This window comes from Stenella coeruleoalba (assembly GCF_951394435.1).
Source record: "Stenella coeruleoalba genome assembly, chromosome: 5".
Taxonomy (NCBI): domain Eukaryota; kingdom Metazoa; phylum Chordata; class Mammalia; order Artiodactyla; family Delphinidae; genus Stenella; species Stenella coeruleoalba.
This window is the reverse complement of record NC_137150.1, coordinates 28,558,675-28,580,355: the sequence shown is the minus strand read 5'-3', so window position 1 is coordinate 28,580,355 and position 21,681 is coordinate 28,558,675. Positions and strand designations below refer to the sequence as shown.

Sequence of the window (21,681 nt, the reverse complement as noted above, 5' to 3'; positions counted from 1 at the left end):
GAGGACAATGGAAAAATCCCTTCAACGTGCTGAAATAAGCAACTGCCAACCTAAATTTCTGGGCCCAGACAAACAAAAGTTGAAGGAATTAACCAAGAGTAGAACAACTTAAAAAAATATGAAATGGTATTCCTTGGTCTAAGAAACAAATGATCCCAAATGAAAGCTTGAAAATGCAGGAAAAAAGATAAAAAGCAATGATAAGAGTAAAAATGTATATACATTTGACCCTTGAAAAACATGGATTGGAACTGCACAGGTCCACTTATAATAAACTTTTTTCCCAATAAATACGTACTAAACAATTCACAGTTGACTGAATCCGTGGATATGGAACCACATATAGGGAGGGGTGACTGTAAAGTTATATTCAGATTTCTGACTGTGCAGGAGGTTGGCCCCCTCAACCCCCATGTTGTTCAAGGGTTAACTGTATATTTAATGACAGTGGCTGTATAAAACAATACTTTCTTGTGGGATTTAACACTGATATATCATTAAAATCCAACAACGATAGCATATAGGTTGGGTGAGAAATAAACAGATTTAAAGAGTTCTAAGGTTCTTGCATTGTCTGGGAAGATGATAAAAGTACCAATAAACATTAGACTCAGATAAGTCTAATACGCAAGTTGTCATCTAGTGTAATCAATAAAAGAACGGTAAAAGAGTGTATGTTTTCCAAATTAATGGTAAAAGTTATTTCAGCATTCCATTAAAATGGGAAAGAAAATAACTCAAAAAAGAACACAAAGAAAGAAAATCTTGGAAAAATAAAACTACAGAGTAAGGTGGTTCACTTAACCCCAAATACATAGGCAATTACATTAAATATAAATAGACTAAATGTTTCAATTCACAGGTAAAGACTGTCAGAGTGGATTAAAACAAAACAAAACTACATCCTATTTACAAGAGAGACATTTATAATATAAGGATTCCAAAAGGTTGCAAGAACACACCATGCAAACACTAACCAAATGAAAGCTAATATAACTCTATTGATATCAGTTAAGCAGACATTGAGGCAAAACACATTATCAGAAACGGTTTAACACTTTAAAATAATTTTTTAAAATGGTTCAATTCACCAGGGATATAAATTATCTCTAAATTTGGATGCACCTAATTATATTGCTTCAACCTCTATAAGATAAAAATTGACATAACTAGAATAAGCAAATCCAAAATCATAGTAGGGTATTTTAACTTACCGCTTTCATAAATGCTAGGCAAAAATTCAGTAAAAATATATAAATTTAAACAACATAGCAGAATTGATCTAATGAACATATGTAAAACAGCTGATCAAAAGCTGCAAAATGTGGATTTTTTCATGTGCACACTGAACATTTATAAAACTTGACGATACTGTGAGTCATAAAAAAATAAGTCCCACAAATTTGAAAGAATTTAACTCATAGATAAGTTTTGTGAATGCCATCCAATCTAGAAATCAATTTAAAAAATAAGAAAATCCATCTGTATTGGGAAATTAATAAATACTTTGAAGTAACCAGCACGTCACAAAGAAACCAAAATGATAATCAGAAAATATTTTCTACTGAATGGTTTTGAAAAGACTTCGTATCAAAACTTACGGGATGCAGATAAAGACTGTTATTATAAAAGCTAAAATTGATCAGCTAAGCAACCATTTTATAAAGTTGTAGGAGAGGAATAACAGCAAAATAAACACAAATAAAGTAGAAGGAAGGAAATAATAAAGGTAAAAGCAGAGTAGAAAACAAACATACAACAGAGGATCAAAAAGGCCAAAAGCTTATTTTTGTAAAGACCAATACAATTAAAAAACCTCTAGTGAGACTAAAAAGAGAGAAGGCACTATCCAAAACCAAGAATGAAAAGAGGACATCACTATCAATCCTGCAACATTAATGAACTCTTAACACACGGATTACTTTATAAAAATAAATTTGAAAAGGTGTATGAAATGGACACATACCTAGAAAATCACAACTCTTCAAAACAAACACAGTAAGATATAAAAATCTGAATATTCCTCTAGCTATTAAAGAAATTAAATCCATACCTCAAAGAAACATCAGACATAAAGTCACTAGCAAAATTCTATCAAACTTTTAAGTAAGAAATAATGCCAATCTTACCTGGGTTATAAGGTCACCAAAACCTTGATAACAAAATCTGAAACAGACCTTAAAAGAAATTTATGGACCAATCCCACTGATGAAAATAGACATAAAAATCCCAAATGAATTATTGGCGAATCAAATCCAGCAATATATTTTTTAAAAGATAATACATCACAATCAAGTTGGGCTCATTCAAGGAATGTAAATATTTGGTTAAATATTTGAACATCAATCAATATAACTCACCAAATGAGTAAAACCATATGATCGTCTTTGTAAAATGCAGAAAATAACTTGATAAAATTCAGCATCACTTCATGATTTTTGAAACAAATTCAGTGGGAATTGAAACATGCTTCCTTAACCTAGTAAAAGATCCAGGTTCCAGAGCAAACACCATACCTAATATGGAAGACTTTCCCTTTGAGATCGGCAAAAGGTAGAATATTGCTTCTATTCAACCTTTTCTTGGAATTCCTAACCAGTGCAGAAGGTCAAGAAAAAGAAATAAAATGTTGAAGGGAATGGAAAGAAAGAAATAAAGCTACTAATCATTTGTAGATGATACAAGCAAAATCAAAATAATTTCTATAAATAGGATTAATTAGAATGTTTCATATGTCTGAGAAATAGAAACATTATTTGTATATCTATTGATTGCTCTGAAACTTTAGTTAAAACTATTAAAATACAGGTTGCTCTATTCCATCTCCCAAGTTTCTGATTTGGTAGGTCTGGGGTGGGGGTCAAGACTTTGCATTCTAATCAGTTCCCAGGTGATGCTAATACTCCTAAGTCAGAGGACCACACTTTGAGAACAATTGCTATATAACAGATCAACAACAAGGAAACTTAAAATCACTTACCCAGGCAGGACAGGAACAAAGACGCAGATGTAGAGAATGGACTTGAGGACACGGGGATGGGGAAGGGTAAGCTGGGAAGAAGTGAGAATGGCAAGGACATATATACACTACCAGATGTAAAATAGCTAGCTAGTGGGAAGCAGCCACATAGCACAGGGAGATCAGCTTGGTGCTTTGTGACCACCTAGAGGGGAGGGAGGGTGGGAGGGAGACACAAGAGGGAGGAGGGGGCTTCCCTGGTGGCGCAGTGGTTGAGAGTCCGCCTACCGATGCAGGCGACATGGGTTCATGCCCCGGTCCAGGAAGATCCCACATGCCGCGAAGCGGTTGGGCCCGTGAGCCATGGCCACTGAGCCTGCGCGTCCGGAGCCTGTGCTCCGCAACGGGAGAGGCCACAATGGTGAGAGGCCCGCGTACCGTAAAAAAAAAAAAAAAGGAGGGAGGAGATATGGGGATATATGTTTACGTATAGCTAATTCACTTTGTTATACAGCAGAAACACCATTGTAAAGCAATTATACTCCAATAAATATGTTTAAAAAAATCACTTACCCAGGAATCTAACAAAATATAGACAAGGCTCTCCATAGAAAACTATAAATCACAGTGGATATAAACTGAAGAGGATCTAAATAAAAGATACTCCACTGTCATGGATTTTAAGAGTCAATATTCTGAAGATGTCAATTTGACTCAACCTAATCTACAAGTTAGTGCAATTCCATTTAAAATTTCCATATTTTGGGCATCTCGACAAGCAGATTCTGAAATGTATACTGAGGCATCATTGATAACTGTGAATAAAGAGCATGGACACTTAAGACAGACTCCCTGAGTTTGAATACTGGCTCCTACTTTGTGGACAAAGTGCCTCCATTTTCTCATTTGCAAAGTGGGAAAGAACAACTGTACCTATCATACAACATTGTTAAAAGGGTTAAATATATATAGTTTAGATGCATGCCTAGCACACAATATGTACTATGCATGAGTTTAATAATTAAGTAAAATAAAACAGGGAGCTGAAATCTACTGGATATCTTCTGGAGTCCAGAAGCAGACTCATGCATATATGGACAGATGGTTTATGACCAAGGGGGATATAGAACAGTGGAGAAAGAATGATTATCTTTCCAAATAAAAGATACTAGGAAAAAAACACTTCATACTATATATAAAAAGCAATTCCAGGTAGACTACAGATCTAAATGGATTAGGAAAAAAATGAAGCTTTCATAAGGTATTCCAGGAGAATATCTTCATGACCTTGGAATAGGGAAAGATTTCTTAAATACCACATAAGGGATATTAACCACAAAGGAAAATAATAATAAGTTTGACATTAAAATTAAGATCTTGTGTTATTAGAAGGCTTGCAGACAAAATATATACAGAATTTCACACAACAAAAACGAAAAAGCAAAATTAAAAAATCCTTCCTTAAAACAAAAAACCAAAATGACAGGTAACCAAATTAATAAATGGATAAAGGACTTAAGAAGGCATTTCACAAAGCAGAAAATCCAAATGGCCAAAAACAAACATGAAAAAGCAATTCAATGTCATTACTAATCAATCAGGGAAATGCAAATTAGCTCACTATAAACACCAGAACAGCTAAAATTTTTTAAATGTTGGTTAAGCGGGTGTTGGCGAGAGTGTGGAGCAACAAGAATTAAGTACCAGGAAAAAATAAATTGGTACAACTACTCATTTTAGCATTACTTGGTAAAAAAAAGATTACATAATTCTATGATCCATCAATTTTAATCTTAAGTATATACACCCAAAGAAATATGTACATATGTGAAACAGGAGATAAATTATAATGATCACAGCAGCATCATTTGTAATAGCCTCAAACTAGAATCAACCTGTATGTGTCCCAACAGTAGAAAGGATATGTAAATTATAGGGTATCCATAACATGGAATACTGTACAGTGATGATAAATAATGAACTGGAGATACATGCAACTAAATGGCTGAATCTTAAAAACATGATGTTGAGGGGAAGAATCCAGATGATGCCATAAAAGAAGAGGTGGTGATTACCTTGGCAGAGAGGGAGTCTTCACCAGGAAGGGGAATTTGTAGGGTTCTGAGGTGTTGTCAATGTTCTTTTTTTTTTTTTTTTTTTTTTTATTAACATCTTTATTGGGGTATAATTACTTTACAATGGTGTGTTAGTTTCTGCTTTATAACAAAGTGAATCAGTTATACATATACATATGTTCCCATATCTCTTCCCTCTTGCGTCTCCCTCCCTCCCACCCTCCCTATCCCACCCCTCCAGGCTGTCACAGAGCACCGAGCCAATATCCCCGTGCCATGCGGCTGCTTCCCTCTAGCTATCTACCTTACTACGTTTGTTAGTGTGTATATGTCCATGACTCTCTCTCGCCCCGTCACAGCTCACCCTTCCCCCTCCCCATAACCTCAAGTCCGTTCTCTAGGAGGTCTGCGTCTTTATTCCTGCCTTACCCCTAGGTTCTTCATGACATTTTTTTTTTCTTAAATTCCATATATATGTGTTAGCATACTGTATTTGTCTTTTTCGTTCTGACTTACTTCACTGTGTATGACAGACTCTAGGTCTATCCACCTCATTACAAATAGCTCAATTTCGTTTCTTTTTATGGCTGAGTAATATTCCATTGTATATATGTGCCACATCTTCTTTATCCATTCATCCGATGATGGGCACTTAGGTTGTTTCCATCTCCGGGCTATTGTAAATAGAGCTGCGATGAACATTTTGGTACATGACTCTTTTTGAATTTCGGTTTTCTCAGGGTATATGCCCAGTAGTGGGATTGCTGGGTCATATGGTAGTTCTATTTGTAGTTTTTTAAGGAACCTCCATACTGTTCTCCATAGTGGCTGAACCAATTCACATTCCCACCAGCAGTGCAAGAGGGTTCCCTTTTCTCCACACCCTCTCCAGCATTTATTGTTTCTAGATTTATTGATGATGGCCATTCTGACTGGTGTGAGATGATATCTCATTGTAGTTTTGATTTGCATTTCTCTAATGATTAATGATGTTGAGCATTCTTTCATGTGTTTGTTGGCAGTCTGTATATCTTCTTTGGAGAAATGTCTATTTAGGTCTTCTGCCCATTTTTGGATTGGGTTGTTTGTTTTTTTGTTGTTGAGCTGCATGAGCTGCTTGTAGATTTTGGCGATTAATCCTTTGTCAGTTGCTTCATTTGCAAATATTTTCTCCCATTCTGAGGGTTGTCTTTTGGTCTTGTTTATGGTTTCCTTTGCTGTGCAAAAGCTTTGAAGTTTCATTAGGTCCCATTTGTTTATTTTTGTTTTTATTTCCATTACTCTAGGGGGTGGGTCTGTCAATGTTCTTTCTTGACCTGTGTGGTGGTTACCTGGATGTTTGCTCTATAATATGCTAATATTATTTATGTTATTGTTTTATGCACTTTTCTGTATGTGCCTTTTTCCACAATAAAAAAAGGTAGAAGAGAAGAAGGTGGAGAAGATCTAAAAGGCCAGACCTCTAAGTGTTAAAACTGGGCTTTGCTAAAAGTAGAAAGGTATTAAGAGCTCCAAAAATCTATTAGTTATACATTTTCATGTAGGAATAACCCAGAAAGTGTTGTCAGACAGTTTTTCCATCATTGGAAAAGGGGACAAAACTGCTACTGCTACTGAAAGAGGAAGAGGCTCCAGGATGTCATGACTGGTGTTTAAATCCTACCTGGGAAGAGATGCAGCATTCTGATGTGGAGGAAGGGCAAGAGGCAGTAGAAATAAGCACTTGCTGATCCTGTTAATGCCCATGAATCATGCTTTATATATGCTGTACCTTCCTGCCTAATATGCTCTTCCCATTACCTGTTCACCTAGCTCCTATCTGTCCTTGAAGACTCAGCTCAGAGGCCCACTTCTCCAGGAAACCACAGCCCCTGCTTCCTCCCTCCTAAGAGCTGCTTGTCCCCTATAGTAAGGGTCACATGGCATGGTACCTCTCTGCTTTCCACTTCATGGACCAATCTTTCACCTTCTGCAGACAAGTGAATCCTGCATTACAGGCTGCCTGGCTAAGATCGGGTGCTGACAGTCAGGGATATGGGCTGCACAAGGCAGAACTGAAATTGCACTGGAAGACAGGAGACAAGCATAGAGCTCTGGAAGGGGTTTCCCTTCCCTGAGATTCCTCCCTTCAGGAGGGGGAAGCAGGGAAAGAAATGAGATTGCCTCTGAGTTGGGACTCAGCACACGTTCCAATCAGAGTCTTAAACTAGCCTCTCCCACAGAAGTGAGTAGAGCAGTTATTACCAATTCCACTTTACAAATAGGAAGCTCAGATCCTGAGAAAGAAAGTAAATACCTTACTCCAAGGTCAGAGAGGCAGAGCTGGATTGCAAATACTAGCTTCTGCAGCCCAGGGTCTGGAATACAGACATGAGAAGAATACTCAGGAATTACTTGTTCAACAAAGTCATCCTTTGTCTTCCCAGTCCAGGGTAGACACAGATGCTGTCCTCAAGTATGGAAATGTATAGAGCTTCCAAAATCTTGTTTTGGGAAATAACCAAAAGACAGGGAGCCAAGGCATTGGGTAACCAGCCCCCACGCAAGGAACTATTCCTACAGCCCAGACCCCTAATCTGCTCTGTTGGTTGGCTATCCTCTGCCTTCCACCTCCAACTGTCTGGCTCAGGCGGAGCCCCTGAGAATCAGGGACATGCAAGTCAGCAAGCGTGTAGGGAGCACCTGGTAGGAGTGCTCAGCAGCTACTGAGGGCTATCATGCTATTTATGGGGGGTCTACGGCAGAGGTGGTTAAGAGCCATGCTGGCCTCAGGTCCAGCACTGTCTGGGGAGGTTCGTTTCCCTTTCTTACTCTTAAAGACATTCACATTCACCGATTTAGCATATATTTACCAAGGAACCTATGGGCTGAGGAGACCCCTCTGGAAACAATGGTGCCCACTTCTGCCTGGCAATGCTCACCACTCTTCAAACCCCTGATCCGTAACCTGGTACATGTAATGGTGGACTGCTATCAGACAAAGATCCCTGAACAAACCTGTCCTCCTACAGTCCTATTTCTGCAACTCTCACCAAGTCTAGAGCAGCCCTGGGAATGGTCAGTTCAGAGTTCAATCCCCACCATCAGCTGAGTTATTTCCAAGAAACTGTGCTCTGAGCACCTGCCCAATGGAAGAGAGCTACAAAGTGGCTAGTCTGGCCTTGGGTACCAAGTAACTGAAGGGACGTTCTTCCAGACCTCAGGATACCTCCCAAAGGCATGGAAACTCAGTGAAGACACCCTCTTGCCTCAGGCTCCCAACCAAAGTCCAAAAGGCCTCCCATACTGCTTGATGGGGTTGGGAAACAACGAGAGAAGTCATGGAAGAGACCATGAGCCTTAGCTTACCCTGAGGTTGGTTTGTCTATTGACTTGACCATTTCTTAAAGAGTCCCAGTGCCAAGGTCCTGTGCTGCCCATAAAGAAGAGGCCCACACATCCCAAGAGCAGCCAAAACCAGCTCACCCATTTATTTGACTGAGAACATTAAGGAAGACAACAAAATTAAACAATCTTTAATAAAATTCCTATAGAAAACTCAGTCGCAGGGCAAATACTCAGTTCTCTTTCCCATGTCGTTGAGGACTGAGAGCTCCCAATAGTCTTTGGAGAATAAGCAGTAGTTTTGCTGGATGTTGCCAGTGCTCAGGAAGAGCATCCATTTACACATTCAAACCAGTAGTTCCTATTGCACATATTAACATTTTCTGCCATCTAGCACCCTAAATATATGGTACCTCAACAAATAAATTAAAGAATTCCATGTGGCATGAAACATTTCAATTTGAACTAATATCCTTGAAAAATCACATTATTACAAGTTTTAATAAATACAGTAAGAACAGCTGGCATTTTACTAAAATACTGAATTTTAGGCCTGGAGTTTATTCCATAAATAGTTTCCTTTTCATTTGCTTTCTGTCTTGGATACATTTGCTCAAGTATTATGCTCTATGAAGTGAACTCTTTCATAGATACCATGTAAAAACTCTATTAATATGTGCCTCATTATAGAAGCAGCTGGAAGAACTGGATCACATAGTTAACTAAAAAGTAACTTAGGAAAAAGCTCTGCTTTTGTAAAACTTTAAAACACAGGCTGAAGAAAATCAAAATAACATCCTTTTTATATAGAACTCCCACTAGAAATTTTATAAATATATATGCAGCATAAATTATATTTGCCTCACCAAGTAGATTTTCATCAAGTCTGGCTGGGATGATGCTATCACAGTAGATAAGTATCAACAAAAGAATTAATGTTTCCACAGGTTTAAAAGATTTTTGAAAAATCATAATTTCAAATTATATTATAATTTGTAGTTTCCACATTTAAAAAGGGAAGAAAGAAAGCTTTCTTTTAAGCCTCATTTGGAAAGTAAGAACAGCTACTAGTCCCCAGGTGTGGATAAGTTGGCTGAGTGATAACACTTGGTCACAATATGAAAAAGAAGTATTTACACCTTTCCAGAAAAGTACCAAATACTTAAAAAAAAAAAAAAAAAACAAAAAACAGAAAGACAAAAAACAATCTCTAGTAGCATTCCTTGGCGTGCAAAGTCAGCAGGAAATGATTATCCATAATGTTGACAGTTTGCATGATGAATCTTGGAAGCATTCAAAAGCAGAGGGTGGTCATCAGGGATTGTTCAGATTAGGTTTCTGTGGGATGCCATTGTTTTTAATTTAACTCTGGGTTCCAGGATTTCATTCCCTTTATAACATCTCTGGCAGGGTCACGTTCAATTTAGTGCAAGTGCAAAATGAAAACTAAACGAAACCAACAAATACATTAGGAGCAAAGGCTGATCGTTAAGATCTGTAGTCTTTCCGAACTGTGTGGGCCATCCAGTTCACTTTAGTAGTCCAGCTTTCCCTGAGTGCCTCATCAAATTTTTGCTTAAATTGCTTGAGTGCTTCTTCTTCACTCTTCCCTAAGGCAAGAGAGTCCTGAAAATGAAGGGAAAAAATCTGATTTTATATATTCTCTGTAGTGAGGTGCGAATCTCAAAGTCTGCAGGAGGCTGACTTGGCCACACAGCATCCCCCATGTCCTTATTCAAATACCATTTATGGGAGAGAGAATGAACACCAAGGTATGGTGATAATATGACCTCTGCCAGAGGCTTTTTGAAGATGAAATGAATTTATGATTACTGCAAGACAACTACTGAGCTGCTTGTCACTACCACTCCTGGGTAAAACTGTCTCACAGGAAATGACTTTGTTCCATTCCCTTTGAACATCTGAATGAAATAGGTAGGTACGGCTGAGCTCTATGCTCACAAAGTCCAATTTACAAATAAAAGAGGTTTATACCTTAAGATACTGTATATCCTTGACTGATGTGAGCTCAGGAAGCCCTGCAGTCAACATCAGTGCAAAGAGAGTGATGAAGAGATTCCCATGCCGTCGTAAAATCAGATATGCATCCTCACAACACTGGCGGAACCTTTAGTTGATGCAGCAAATCACAAGAGTATGATGTTAGAACGGAAATAGCAAATTTCATAAAGGAAAATGAGAGATATAGCTAGACTTTCCGTAAGAGCTGGAAAATTTCTACTGAACTAAAGGTTCGTTTCTGAGTTTTACCCTTTTGAAAATTGTCCCAGGACTAAAATTTACATAAAATAAATCAAGCTCTCTAAAACCACACATGTCTTTTTCAAAAACAAAATTAAATAGAAATTATATGATAAAAGGCAATTTAACACTTAATCTAGGCTTTTTAATTCTATGTGTCACAAAAATTAATTATAAAAAAGTGGTGATTATAATCCATAAGGATTTCTAACCATAATTCTAGATTCTAGATTTGTGGTCTGACTCCAGAGACTTAATTTCTTTAATGTACCCCAAACCAGTGTCAATGAATTTGCATTGTACCTTTCTATCATCTTGCCTTCCCTCTCTCTCCTCTTCAAGCTGGTCATTCAAGATGACCACCCAATCCTATCTCCCTAATTTTGCCAAAGAGGAAAATGGATCCAGAGTTATACTCTGCAGAAACCCATGCGGAACTGGAAATGATACTAGCAATCATTTGGTAAGCATATGGATGAGTTGATCACATCATGTAACATCTCTCATTATCAAAATATCCCTGAAATATAATTATTTTTGTCCCCATTTAAAATGAAGTAAAGACAAGATGACAAGTAATGTGCTTGGAAACCTACAAACAGCAAGAAATAGATCAGAGATTACAAAGTCTTTCCCTGAACCCTGACTCTCTTACTGCACTTCACATAGAATGACAGCAAAATGCCAGTCCCTCTCAGCATCTCACTATCAAATGTCTTAACAGTTTCAGAGAATTTTCTAATACAGGTAAAAGGTGGTACACTATTGGAATAAAACAATAATTTATTTCAAATTTCTAGCATTTTTTTTTTTTTTGCGGTACACGGGCCTCTCACTATTGTGGCCTCTCCCGTTGCGGAGCACAGGCTCCGGATGCGCAGGCTCGTTGGCCATGGCTCACGGGCCCAGCCGCTCCGCGGCATGTGGGATCTTCCCGAACCAGGGCACGAACCCGTGTCCCCTGCATCGGCAGGCGGACTCTCAACCACTGCGCCACCAGGGAAGTCCTCTAGCATTTTTTTTCTCTTCTTTGAACCAGAACAGGATCTGACAGGCAAGTTCCCCCAAAGCCTCCTGTTAGCAGACTGACTATCTCCCCAATCTAAATATACCTCTCAGCTAAATGCTAGTCTAGCTGGTCAGCTGAGAAAACATTAGATGTGTTTACGCTGACACGAGGACAATACTCACCGGCCAAACTTTTCCGTGTTTCCTGTTTTTCCTTGTTGAATCACATGAATGAAATCATAGGTAAGAATAAAAGGCACTCTCTCCCTTTTAATGCCAAATTTAGACTTGAAATTTCCAAGAATATGTCCAAAGTCAATGTGGAAGAGCTGGAAAACAAATGGGATTTAATTTCCCCTTTTTTTCTGGTGGGTTCCAAATAAAAATGCAAGGCCTCAGCAGTCCTAGACGCCCATGCACTACATCAAATGGAGTAGTACTAGAGACACTACACGGCCTCCTGGATCATTTGGGAAAAGAGTGCTCTGACATTCGAAGGTCTTTTATATTCAATAATAACCCTGATATTAAACTGCATATACACAGTGGGAAAGATGAATCGTTAAAAAGAAAAATACATCCAAATAATAAACATGTTTGATTTTAAAAAATCAAATAGTTTTACACACAGAAATAAAACAAAGAGAGAGTACATCCTTGCCCCACCAGTTCCCTCACCACCTTAAGCACTACTACTTAGAGGTAACTTCTCCCCACCCATCCACGTGTTTTTCCTGATATATGTCTCCATTTTTCTAAATAGTATGTTTATAATTATTTTTTACTTCCTAATTTTGGATTATTATGGAAGGTAAAGATTTAGTACTCCTGTGCTGATGTCATGCCTCATAATGCAACACATTATATCATAATTTCTGGTTAAATCAATATCCAGTGTTTACTGTTCGAAGTACATAAGCCATGTGGTAATAGTATACTATGATTACACTTCCTTTTCTTGCTCATCTTTTTTCTTGACAAAACTATTTTTTGTCTTAGTGTTCTATGATCTGGTCATTAATTCTTCACAAAATCTTAAAAATCTAAAAATCATTTCACAATGGTTTTCCACATGGTCAGGTAATCTGTTAGCTCCTGTCTGGGCTGGCTGTTCTCTAAGCCTGCCAAAGAACCATCACCCCGTGCTCAACGTTCACTCTCCTCCCATTTGCAGTCCCTGTTTCCTGGGTTCCACATCATTTCTCTTTTGGTGTAGACCAGGCTTTCTCACTTTTGGCATTACTGACATTTAGGCCCTATAATTCTTTGTTGTGAGGTTCTATCTTACATACACTATGTTTGCTGTAGACCAGGCTTTCTCACTTTTGGCATTACTGACATTTAGACCCTAAAATTCTTTGTTGTGAGGTTCTATCTTACATACACTATAAGATGTTTGGCAGCACCCCTAGCCCCTACCCACAGATGCCTGTAGAATACCCCCTCACGCATCCTGACAACCAAAATTGTCTTCAGGCATTGACAAATGTCCCCCAAGGGCAAAAGCACCCCAGTTGAGACCCTTATTCTCATGGATGCCCTTATTCTGGCATCCTCCTGAAAAAAGATGCAGAAGAGATACAGCTTTTGAAACCTTATGTTTGAAAATGTCTTTGTTCTACATTCATACTGAAAGTCTGGTATAGAATTCTAGGTTAGAAATCATTTTCACTCAAAATCATGAAGGCTAATTCCCACTGTCTTATACAGTTTCCAACGCTGCTATTTTAGAAGTCAAGTCTTTCTAACTCCTGAACCCTGGTAAGTGGCTTGCTGTATCTCTGGGAAGGTTTTAAGACCATCACTTTATGCCTGATGCACTGAAATGTCATGGTGAATGGCCTTAGTAAGGGTTTTTTCATCTACTGTAAGGGAACTTTCGTGCCCTTTAGTCACAAACATCAGCTTTGGGAAATGTTTTTGTATTATTTTTGGGTAAGTTCCTTCCCTTCCTCTTATGTGCTACTTCTTTCTGTAACTTTTATTAGGCTAGATGGTGAACCTCCCTGGACTGATCCTCTATCATTTCTGGATCCTCTTTCTTCTACTTATCAGATATCTTGGTCCTCTTCGGGATATTAAAGGGCAATACATTGCCTGGTGCCTAAAAAACAGAATCTGGGCCAAACTGCCAGGATTTAATGCTGGTATGTCCACTCTCTGTTGTGTCAATCTTCTCACCTGTAAATGGGGATAACACTACCACTTACTCTGTACGGTTATCATAAGGATTGAAGGAGTTAACGTATATAAAGAACTTAAAGAACTGTGCTTTCCACAAGTTAAAGAGTTCAAGAAATGTTAGTTGATCTTTAGTTTATACTTCTATTTTATTTGTTCCTCTTTTTAATTTCTAGGAATTCCATTTTCTAATTTTTTAAAATAGAATCTTACTACTTCATAGATGCAATATCTTTCCTGTTTTTACTTCTTAAATCATCCTCTGTTTACTGCAGGTACTGTTTTCCCAGAGTTCTTCTTTCCCCCTCCCCCCATTTTGCTTGATTTGGTCTCTTTCATGGTGGAGGCTTTCAACAAATGTCTGATAATCTTTGGCTGACCATTCATATTTAAGAAAAAAAAGATGAATGAAAAATCTACGGACATTGTAGGATTGTTGATCAGTGGGCTTCCTTGCAGAGTATCTGGGGAGAGACCTCAAAAGTCAGCATCTGTAAGCCTTTTCACTGGAACTGATCAGTTTCTCTTGAGAAGAACCATGTAGTCTATTGCAAGAGTGGGAATATACACCTGGTTGCTACTGTTCTTGGAGCAAAGCAAGCAGAAATGGCTGGGAATCATACCATTTATCATGCCAACTTTCACTCCATCCCTATTTTTAATATGGCATCTTACCCTTAGCTTCCATAGAAGCTGTTTGTCCTTGAGTCAGAAGAATTGGTTTCTTCAGAAAATAAATCCTCTAGCCCTTCTTGGAGTTGGGAAGGAGATATAAGCACCTAATTGCTCCATATATAAACTGCCAATCAATCCTGTTTTCAGCCTCTTCCCCTTTCCCCACCTTCAGCAGCACCTAGTGCTCCTGATTCCAGAGCTTTCCTCAGACTGACACACCCTTCCACAAGTAGCCATTTTCTCAGTTATGCCGAGTCAATGCTATTTTTCCATTTTGCTTTTGCTCATCCCCAAATCTGTTGATGTCTTTCACCCACTGTTGGCCTCTTTTCCTATTATCTTTGACTTCTTGGATTTACATATTTCTTATTCCTCAATATATTAGAAGGGCATCAAGAAAGAATGGAGAAAAACCTGTGTTTCAGCTTGATTAACCAGAAGTCAGAGGGAATCCTTTTAAGTGTGAACACAAGGTTCAACTCTCAAAAGCTCAAGCCAGAACTACCCAGATCTCCAAGGAGGTGTAAAACTCTGAGTCCCACCTAGGGCCAGAGTTCACAGAGTGACTCAGAGTCTTTACTCTGGAATGCCCCTAGTGTCAGGGAATTCTAAGGGTGGCTAAACTGAAAAAGTCTCAAATTATTCATCTGTCTTTGCTTAATATTAAAGAATTTACAAACAAAAGTCACTCTGAAGAATAAGAAAATTTTCACTTCAAAACTAAGAGCTTCTTTATATTATATAACCTGGTCTAGCTCCCTAGCTACCCCAAAATGATATTAGTCATACTCCGTATCGCCTTACTCCCACAGATGATTATATTTGATATTCTAAAAGAAAAAATGCCTCAAGTGGGGTTTGTCTCAACTTTTTCTTTTTTTTAACACTTATCTTCTTTAAAGTTAATACATCCTGCACATTATCTGCTCCTTCTGCTCTTAGGCACATATGCGTCCCAAATACAATTTCTTATATTGAAGGAATAGGTCACTTGTAAATAACCTAAATAATTTTTTAAACATTCAAATAAATGCTTATCACCTAACTTCAAGCAAACAAACCAATATATGAAGCAGATGGCATATGAAACAAGGGGTGGGAAATAAAAGGAAAGACAAAGGCATGACTGAGACTCATAAAGAATCTGAGTTTCACAAGAGATTGTGCTGCACGTAAGTAACAGCATCACTGAGGCCCTTGGCACTCTGGGAAGTTGCTTACCTGGCCAGTTTTTTTGACCATGATGTTATCACTATGTCTGTCACCAATCCCAAGGACATAAGAAGCTACACAGTAGCCGGCACAGGACAGGGTAAACTCCTCAATGGCTCGGTCCAGGTCATCCCTGAATAAGAGAAAAAAATAGGAGCAAGGAAGGTTTTCAGCCTCCAAATGTGTGGGACAGAGCCAATCCACACTTCTGTTTCCTTTTTAATGTGAGAACAACTGCAACACAGAGCTGCCAAAACCATATAAGGAGAAGATGCTGGATCAGCCAAGAGTGAGGATGATGATCAGAGGAGCAGGGCAGGGAGGAGTCAGCAGGCTTGCTCAAAGACATCAGGTAACTGGACATCAACTATTCAAAACTGCTGTGTCCTGGGGCTCACATTTCTGTGGAGGACGGGGGTAGGTTCATATGCATAGTAATGAGAGGAGACCATCAGCTTGGCTGAATGATGCTGGGCTTTGGAACATTTTTGTAGTTTTGACTGAAGACTAGAATTCCATATTTAAGAGTTAAGTATTACAGTGCCAACCATTAAAGTCACTGACTTATATCAGAAGTAACTAATATAGACCCTTTAGGGACAAGGCCCTAAAATCAAAATTTGAAAATTAATTCTCACATACAAGTTCTTGGATTTTATTTATTTATTTATTTATTTATTTACTTTTGGCAGCATTCGGTCTTCACTGCTGCATGCAGGCTCTCTCTAGTTGTGGCGAGCAGGGGCTACTCTTCGTTGCGGTGCATGGGTTTCTCATTGCGGTGGCTTCTCTAATTGTGGAGCACGGGCTCTAGAAGCGTGGGCTTCAGTAGTTGCAGCACACAGGCTTCAGTAGTTGCAGCATGCGAGCTCAGTAGTTGTGGCACACGGGCTTAGTTGCTTCACAGCATGTGGGATCTTCCCAGACCAGGGCTCGAACCCAAGTCCCCTGCATTGGCAGGCGGATTCTTAACAACTGCACCACCAGGGAAGTCCAAGTTCTTGGATTTTGCCAATGATAACATTTAAGTCTGACTTCAAAATCTTCAGCCAAAAATACTTGCAGTGTTTTCCCCTCACTGTGAAATTCCTTAATTTCCTATGTATTAGGGCTTTTCCAACACAATAATTGTAAGTAACACAATTCCTAGCACTGTATTTTTTAGTTTGGAAAGATCAGCCTACAAACTCATTTACTTCTATTTTAAAAATCTATTGAAAATTTACTTAGGTTCATACATTCACATAATTATGGAAGTTCATGCACTTAAAAAGTTATATGTTATTTGTTAAACACTTAAATTCTTAGATTTTTAAACTACTGCCCAGCTCTGAAATTTGATCTAGATGAAGCAGAATTCAATGCTAATCTTCTGCAAGATTTTAGGAAGGCCTATTTGTCATTTTGATCTAACCTGAAATGAAGCAATAAATAACACTAATATTTCCTCTAGGACACTGATGATTCTAACTGTGAGAACAGTTATTTGTTTGGCAGTTTGTTCAGAAGAATGATAATCAAACAAAATACACTAACCCAGAACACTAACCCAGAATTGTATTCTTTAAGCCAGTTCAGAAGGGCATCTTTGTTGAAGGCTGCTGCTGCAGCCACATTGCTACTGTTCAGCTGAATGTCAGCAATTGTTTCAGAGGTGCTCACAACTTCAATGAGGCCAGAGTGGTCTCCTGTTGCTAAACAGCCATAAGGCAGCATCCTGAAAAGAAAAAAAAGGGGCATAAAGAGTCACATGTGTATGCTATCCATAAAATGAAACACTGACAGAGTATGTTTTTTCTTTGATTTTTAAAAAAGTTTTATTACTATTGATAACCTTGCCATTACTGTATCAGTCATATAGACAAATATTAGTTCCACTTTTTCTATTAGAGTGTAAATACCTTAGTGAACAGATGGAGTAATTTACTAAACTCCAATGTGCTAGCTAAATGTATAATTTGTTATCTAATTATTCTGGTGAAATATTCTATTTGTTTGTGTAGGTGGACACAAGCACATCAGATAAAGGAAAAGTCTTTCATTTTTACCCTAAATTTTGGGGAAGGGAACCACCCTTTATGTAGCATCTAGTAGATGCCACACAGCAGGCTAAGCACTCTACACGTTACCTCGGTTAACAACAACTCCATCCTTCCAGTTGTTCAAGCCCAAGACCTTGTAATCTTTCACTTTTCCTCTCATGCCTAATATTTACGTACCTTGAAAATGTACAGAGTCTAAGTAGTTCTCTGTCTCCACCCTTCCTTAAGCTACCACCCTAGTCCAGGTCACCATCAACCCCTATTCAAAATTCAAGTTTCCTAATTAGTCTACCTGCTTCCACAGCATAGTCTGTTCTAAATGCAACAGCAACATAATCCATTTAAAATATACTCATATTATGTCATTCCCCTGATTGAAATTTCAGCCATGACTTCCCACCTAAGTGAAAGCCAACCCGCTTGTTGTAGCTCACAAGGCCTTCAATCTCGTCCCCCTTCACCTCTCATAGTATCTTCCACTTGATCACTTGTTCTTACTATACTGGCTCCATTGCTATTCCCCAAACATATCAGGTACAATATTCCCTCATTCCTTTATCTGTGTTATTTTCTCTACTTGGAACATTCTTCCCCAAGACATCTACATGGTTTACTCCCTTACCACTTTGAAATCTTTGCTGAAATGTCACCGTCTCAGTAAGGGATTCCTGAATCATCCTATTTAAAATAGCAACACAGTGACATACTAACTGCCATCTCTTCCCTCCTTTATTTTCCTCTATAGCCCTCAACACTATCCAACATCCTGTACATTTTATTTATGTGTTTGTTTATTGTCTGTCTCTACCATTAGGATGTAAATTCCATCAGCCAGGGATAATTTGTTCACTGTGTATCCTCAGTACCTGAGAATGTGTTTGGGCACAAAGCAGGCACTCAATAAGTATTTGTGAATGAATTAAACAAACAATAACAAAATCCCTATAAATACGTAAATTCCCAATTTTATAAACGAGACATAAAATTAATTTGCAAAAAAGTCATACATTTAACCAAGTGGAAGATCTAAGACTTAAAACTAGGTCTGAGTGGCTCTAAAACTATCTTTTTAACCTAACACAGTCTACAGAGTCACTGTGTAAGAGGTCTCTCAGGCTGCTTCTTGTGCCAAATAATTTCTGCTAACTCTATAGGTAGGATTTTGCTTTGCTTTGCATTTATATGATCCCTAGTGCAAATAAGCATTTTCTCAGGTCTCTTTTAGCCATTTTATGTAGAATTTCTTTTGTGAATTAGCTAATCACATACTTGGTCTATTTATTAGAGTTTTAAACATTTTCCTTAGAGATTTATATGAGTTCTTCATATATTAATATTATCCTTTTCTCACTTTGGTTGTCAACATTTTCTTCAGTTTTCTAAAAATGGTATTATCACTAGAGCAAATACAAAATGGAATAAAATACCTCGCAAAGTTCAAATAAAAGTCAGGTGACTACAGAAAATGCAATGGATGCAATTCACGGGTTCTATACATATATGAGTGCAGCTATGTGCCAAGCACTGTGTTAGCTGCTGGTGACACAGAAATGAGCCAAAAATGCAGTCCCTGCTCTCACTGATCAGACAAACCACAAATGCACAATGTGCATGTGATCAATGGATAAATGAGAAGTGCCAGTAGAACGTGTCAACAGTCAAGAAAGATCTCTGTGAGGAGGAAGGACATGAGGGACAGAGGGAAGTACAGGGGGAGCAGGTGAGGGGAAGAAAGAGTCAGTGTTGGAAAGACCATGCAGACCTCTATCTGCCACATAAGGACTTTACCAAAGAGAAAAAATGTGTGAGTGTGAGTGTGTGTGTGTGTGTGTGTGTGTGTGTTGGGGGAATGAGTGTGGTAGTGTGTGTAATAATCAGATAAAAGAGGAGAGTTTCATTTAATAGTTCCTAAATTTCCTTCCAACCAACAATTCAATTTTATGCCTCTTTAAGCACTTCCCTAGTTCTAGCAAAATACGGTTGGAAGCAAAATTGTGAAACTTCATGCTGACAGCCTGATATACCAATAGCCTGCTTTACATATGCATTATTAATTTATTTCTCTTTTTTTAAAGTTTATGCTTCACTAGAAAAGGTAGCTATGGAGCATGAAAGTTTTTAGCAATACCCCTATCCTTATCGTGACACAACACATGTGAAGTAAACACTGTCTGGTTAAAGTGCACTTTGGCTCACTTTCCTACATCTCCTCCTACCCCACTTGCAGTCAAACTGGGCAAAAGTCCAACAATTTCCTCTTCAAAAGCAGACAATGATGAAAGCATTTAGTGTCTTGAGGATGGAATGCTCACAATGGGAAGGAAAAAACATCCTTGTCACAGAGACAGTTTGACAGAAGTCAAGCTGGGGACAAACTCTTGGAGCCCTGACCACCTTACGGGGGCACCCGTTGCACTCAACTTCTTATAAAGGCCATGACAACGCTTAGTAATGTTTATCTTCCTTTCTCAGACTCTCTGACCCAAGGAGCAATTTGTTATCTTTCCATTAAAGCAATAATTGTAAAATGAGATAAATTCTACAGCAGTGGGGATGGCAGCCCCATCACCCTACTCTGAATGAGTATGTAGAAAGTTTTCTCTGGCCTTGACTCCAAGTCACAGTGGTACCTTAGCCCATTGCTTCAAAAGGAGGCAAGTATAATTCTTTTACCTAAGGCTTGCATTGCTTCCATCTTCTTCCTTCGTCCTTCTACCTACTGAAACCAGTGTCATTAGAACTGCTGTGTAGCTCTCTTAAAAGGGAAGTAAACCCCATTAGTGCAACTCAAATATAAAGTCACAGTGAAGACAACTCTCCAAAATTCAATGTCATCTGTATGGTGGGGGGGGAGGCACGAGATGGGACTGTCAAATCTACCAAAAATCCAGGTAGATTTACATGCAACCTATCAGACTTGACAGAAAAGTCTAATTACCTATTTGTTGACCAAAGGTCAGGGTGTTCTAACATATTGATGGCTTACAAATGTTCTAATTTGGCATGGAAGATACCAAAAGAATATTTTGAGACATCAGAGAAAAATGAAAATGAGAAATATGCACTTTCATTCATGCTAACATGGCACTTTTGCAGGTGCTAAAACATTCTGATCAAAATAGTAATTTGTAGAAGGTATCCGAAGATTTGACATTGAACCTAAAAGAGTGTGTGCTACATGAACAGGTTTAACCTAAACAGCTGGCCAAAAGAAAAACACGTACAACAGGAACACTGGGGCATGTATATTTATAGAAACAGTAAAAAATGTTTGGTGGGAAAAAAAAGCTATTGGTTTGAAAATGAACTCAAAAGAATTGAAGTCCTACATATTTTTTTAAACATGGGGTCAGAGTACAAAAAGTCAGCAAAGATCTCACTGAACAGACAAGTTCCTTTTTCTTGTTAGACACATATTGCTTCCCCTCAGACAGATACCAGGTTTATTTCTAGCACTCCCACATGTGGCTGCCTCCCTTTGCCTGAGGTCACAATGAACTTTATTTGATGCTAAATGTGCTTTACAGTTAAATAGAATGGGTAAAACAAAAAACTAAGAGAAAAGAACTTAGTTGAGGCTTTCAATTAGTCTGACTGAACTGAAGACGAAGTCTTTAGCTCAGCCTTTCATAATTAACAAGACATCATATGGCCAGAATCTGCTCGTAGCAAAGGAGACCACTATGTAGCTTATGTGCTGACCTTGGAAAGAACCAACAAGTTGCGAGCCTATGCTTGAAAAGTTTTCCCCATTTTTTACGGACAAATGAAGTAAAATCATTTTCACTGGGGTTTACTTTATAAGAAGGGTCAATAAACGTTTACTGGACTGAACCAGATAATAAATATTTTAATTTTAGGTGCTATAGACTATAAGGTAACTAACTCAATTTTGCAGTTATAGCATAAAAGCAGCCATAGACAATATGTAAACAAACGGGTT

General features: G+C 38.3%; 1 protein-coding gene across 4 annotated transcripts in view; it reads right to left on the bottom strand.

Annotated features, from left to right (window-relative positions):
* Positions 1-6,547: 6,547 nt before the first annotated feature.
* The window catches only part of PIK3CB (phosphatidylinositol-4,5-bisphosphate 3-kinase catalytic subunit beta), a 195,314-nt gene continuing 180,180 nt past the window's right edge, over positions 6,548-21,681 (bottom strand). For all 4 annotated transcript variants that reach the window (XM_079923349.1, XM_079923348.1, XM_079923351.1 and 1 more), the window contains 5 exons: positions 17,246-17,413; positions 15,706-15,829; positions 11,812-11,957; positions 10,354-10,486; positions 6,548-9,984 (listed from right to left, as the gene is read on the bottom strand). In XM_079923349.1, coding sequence (XP_079779475.1) covers positions 9,847-9,984; positions 10,354-10,486; positions 11,812-11,957; positions 15,706-15,829; positions 17,246-17,413 — 709 coding nt within the window. In that variant the 3' untranslated portion in view covers positions 6,548-9,846. The remainder of the gene's footprint in view (positions 9,985-10,353; positions 10,487-11,811; positions 11,958-15,705; positions 15,830-17,245; positions 17,414-21,681) is intronic.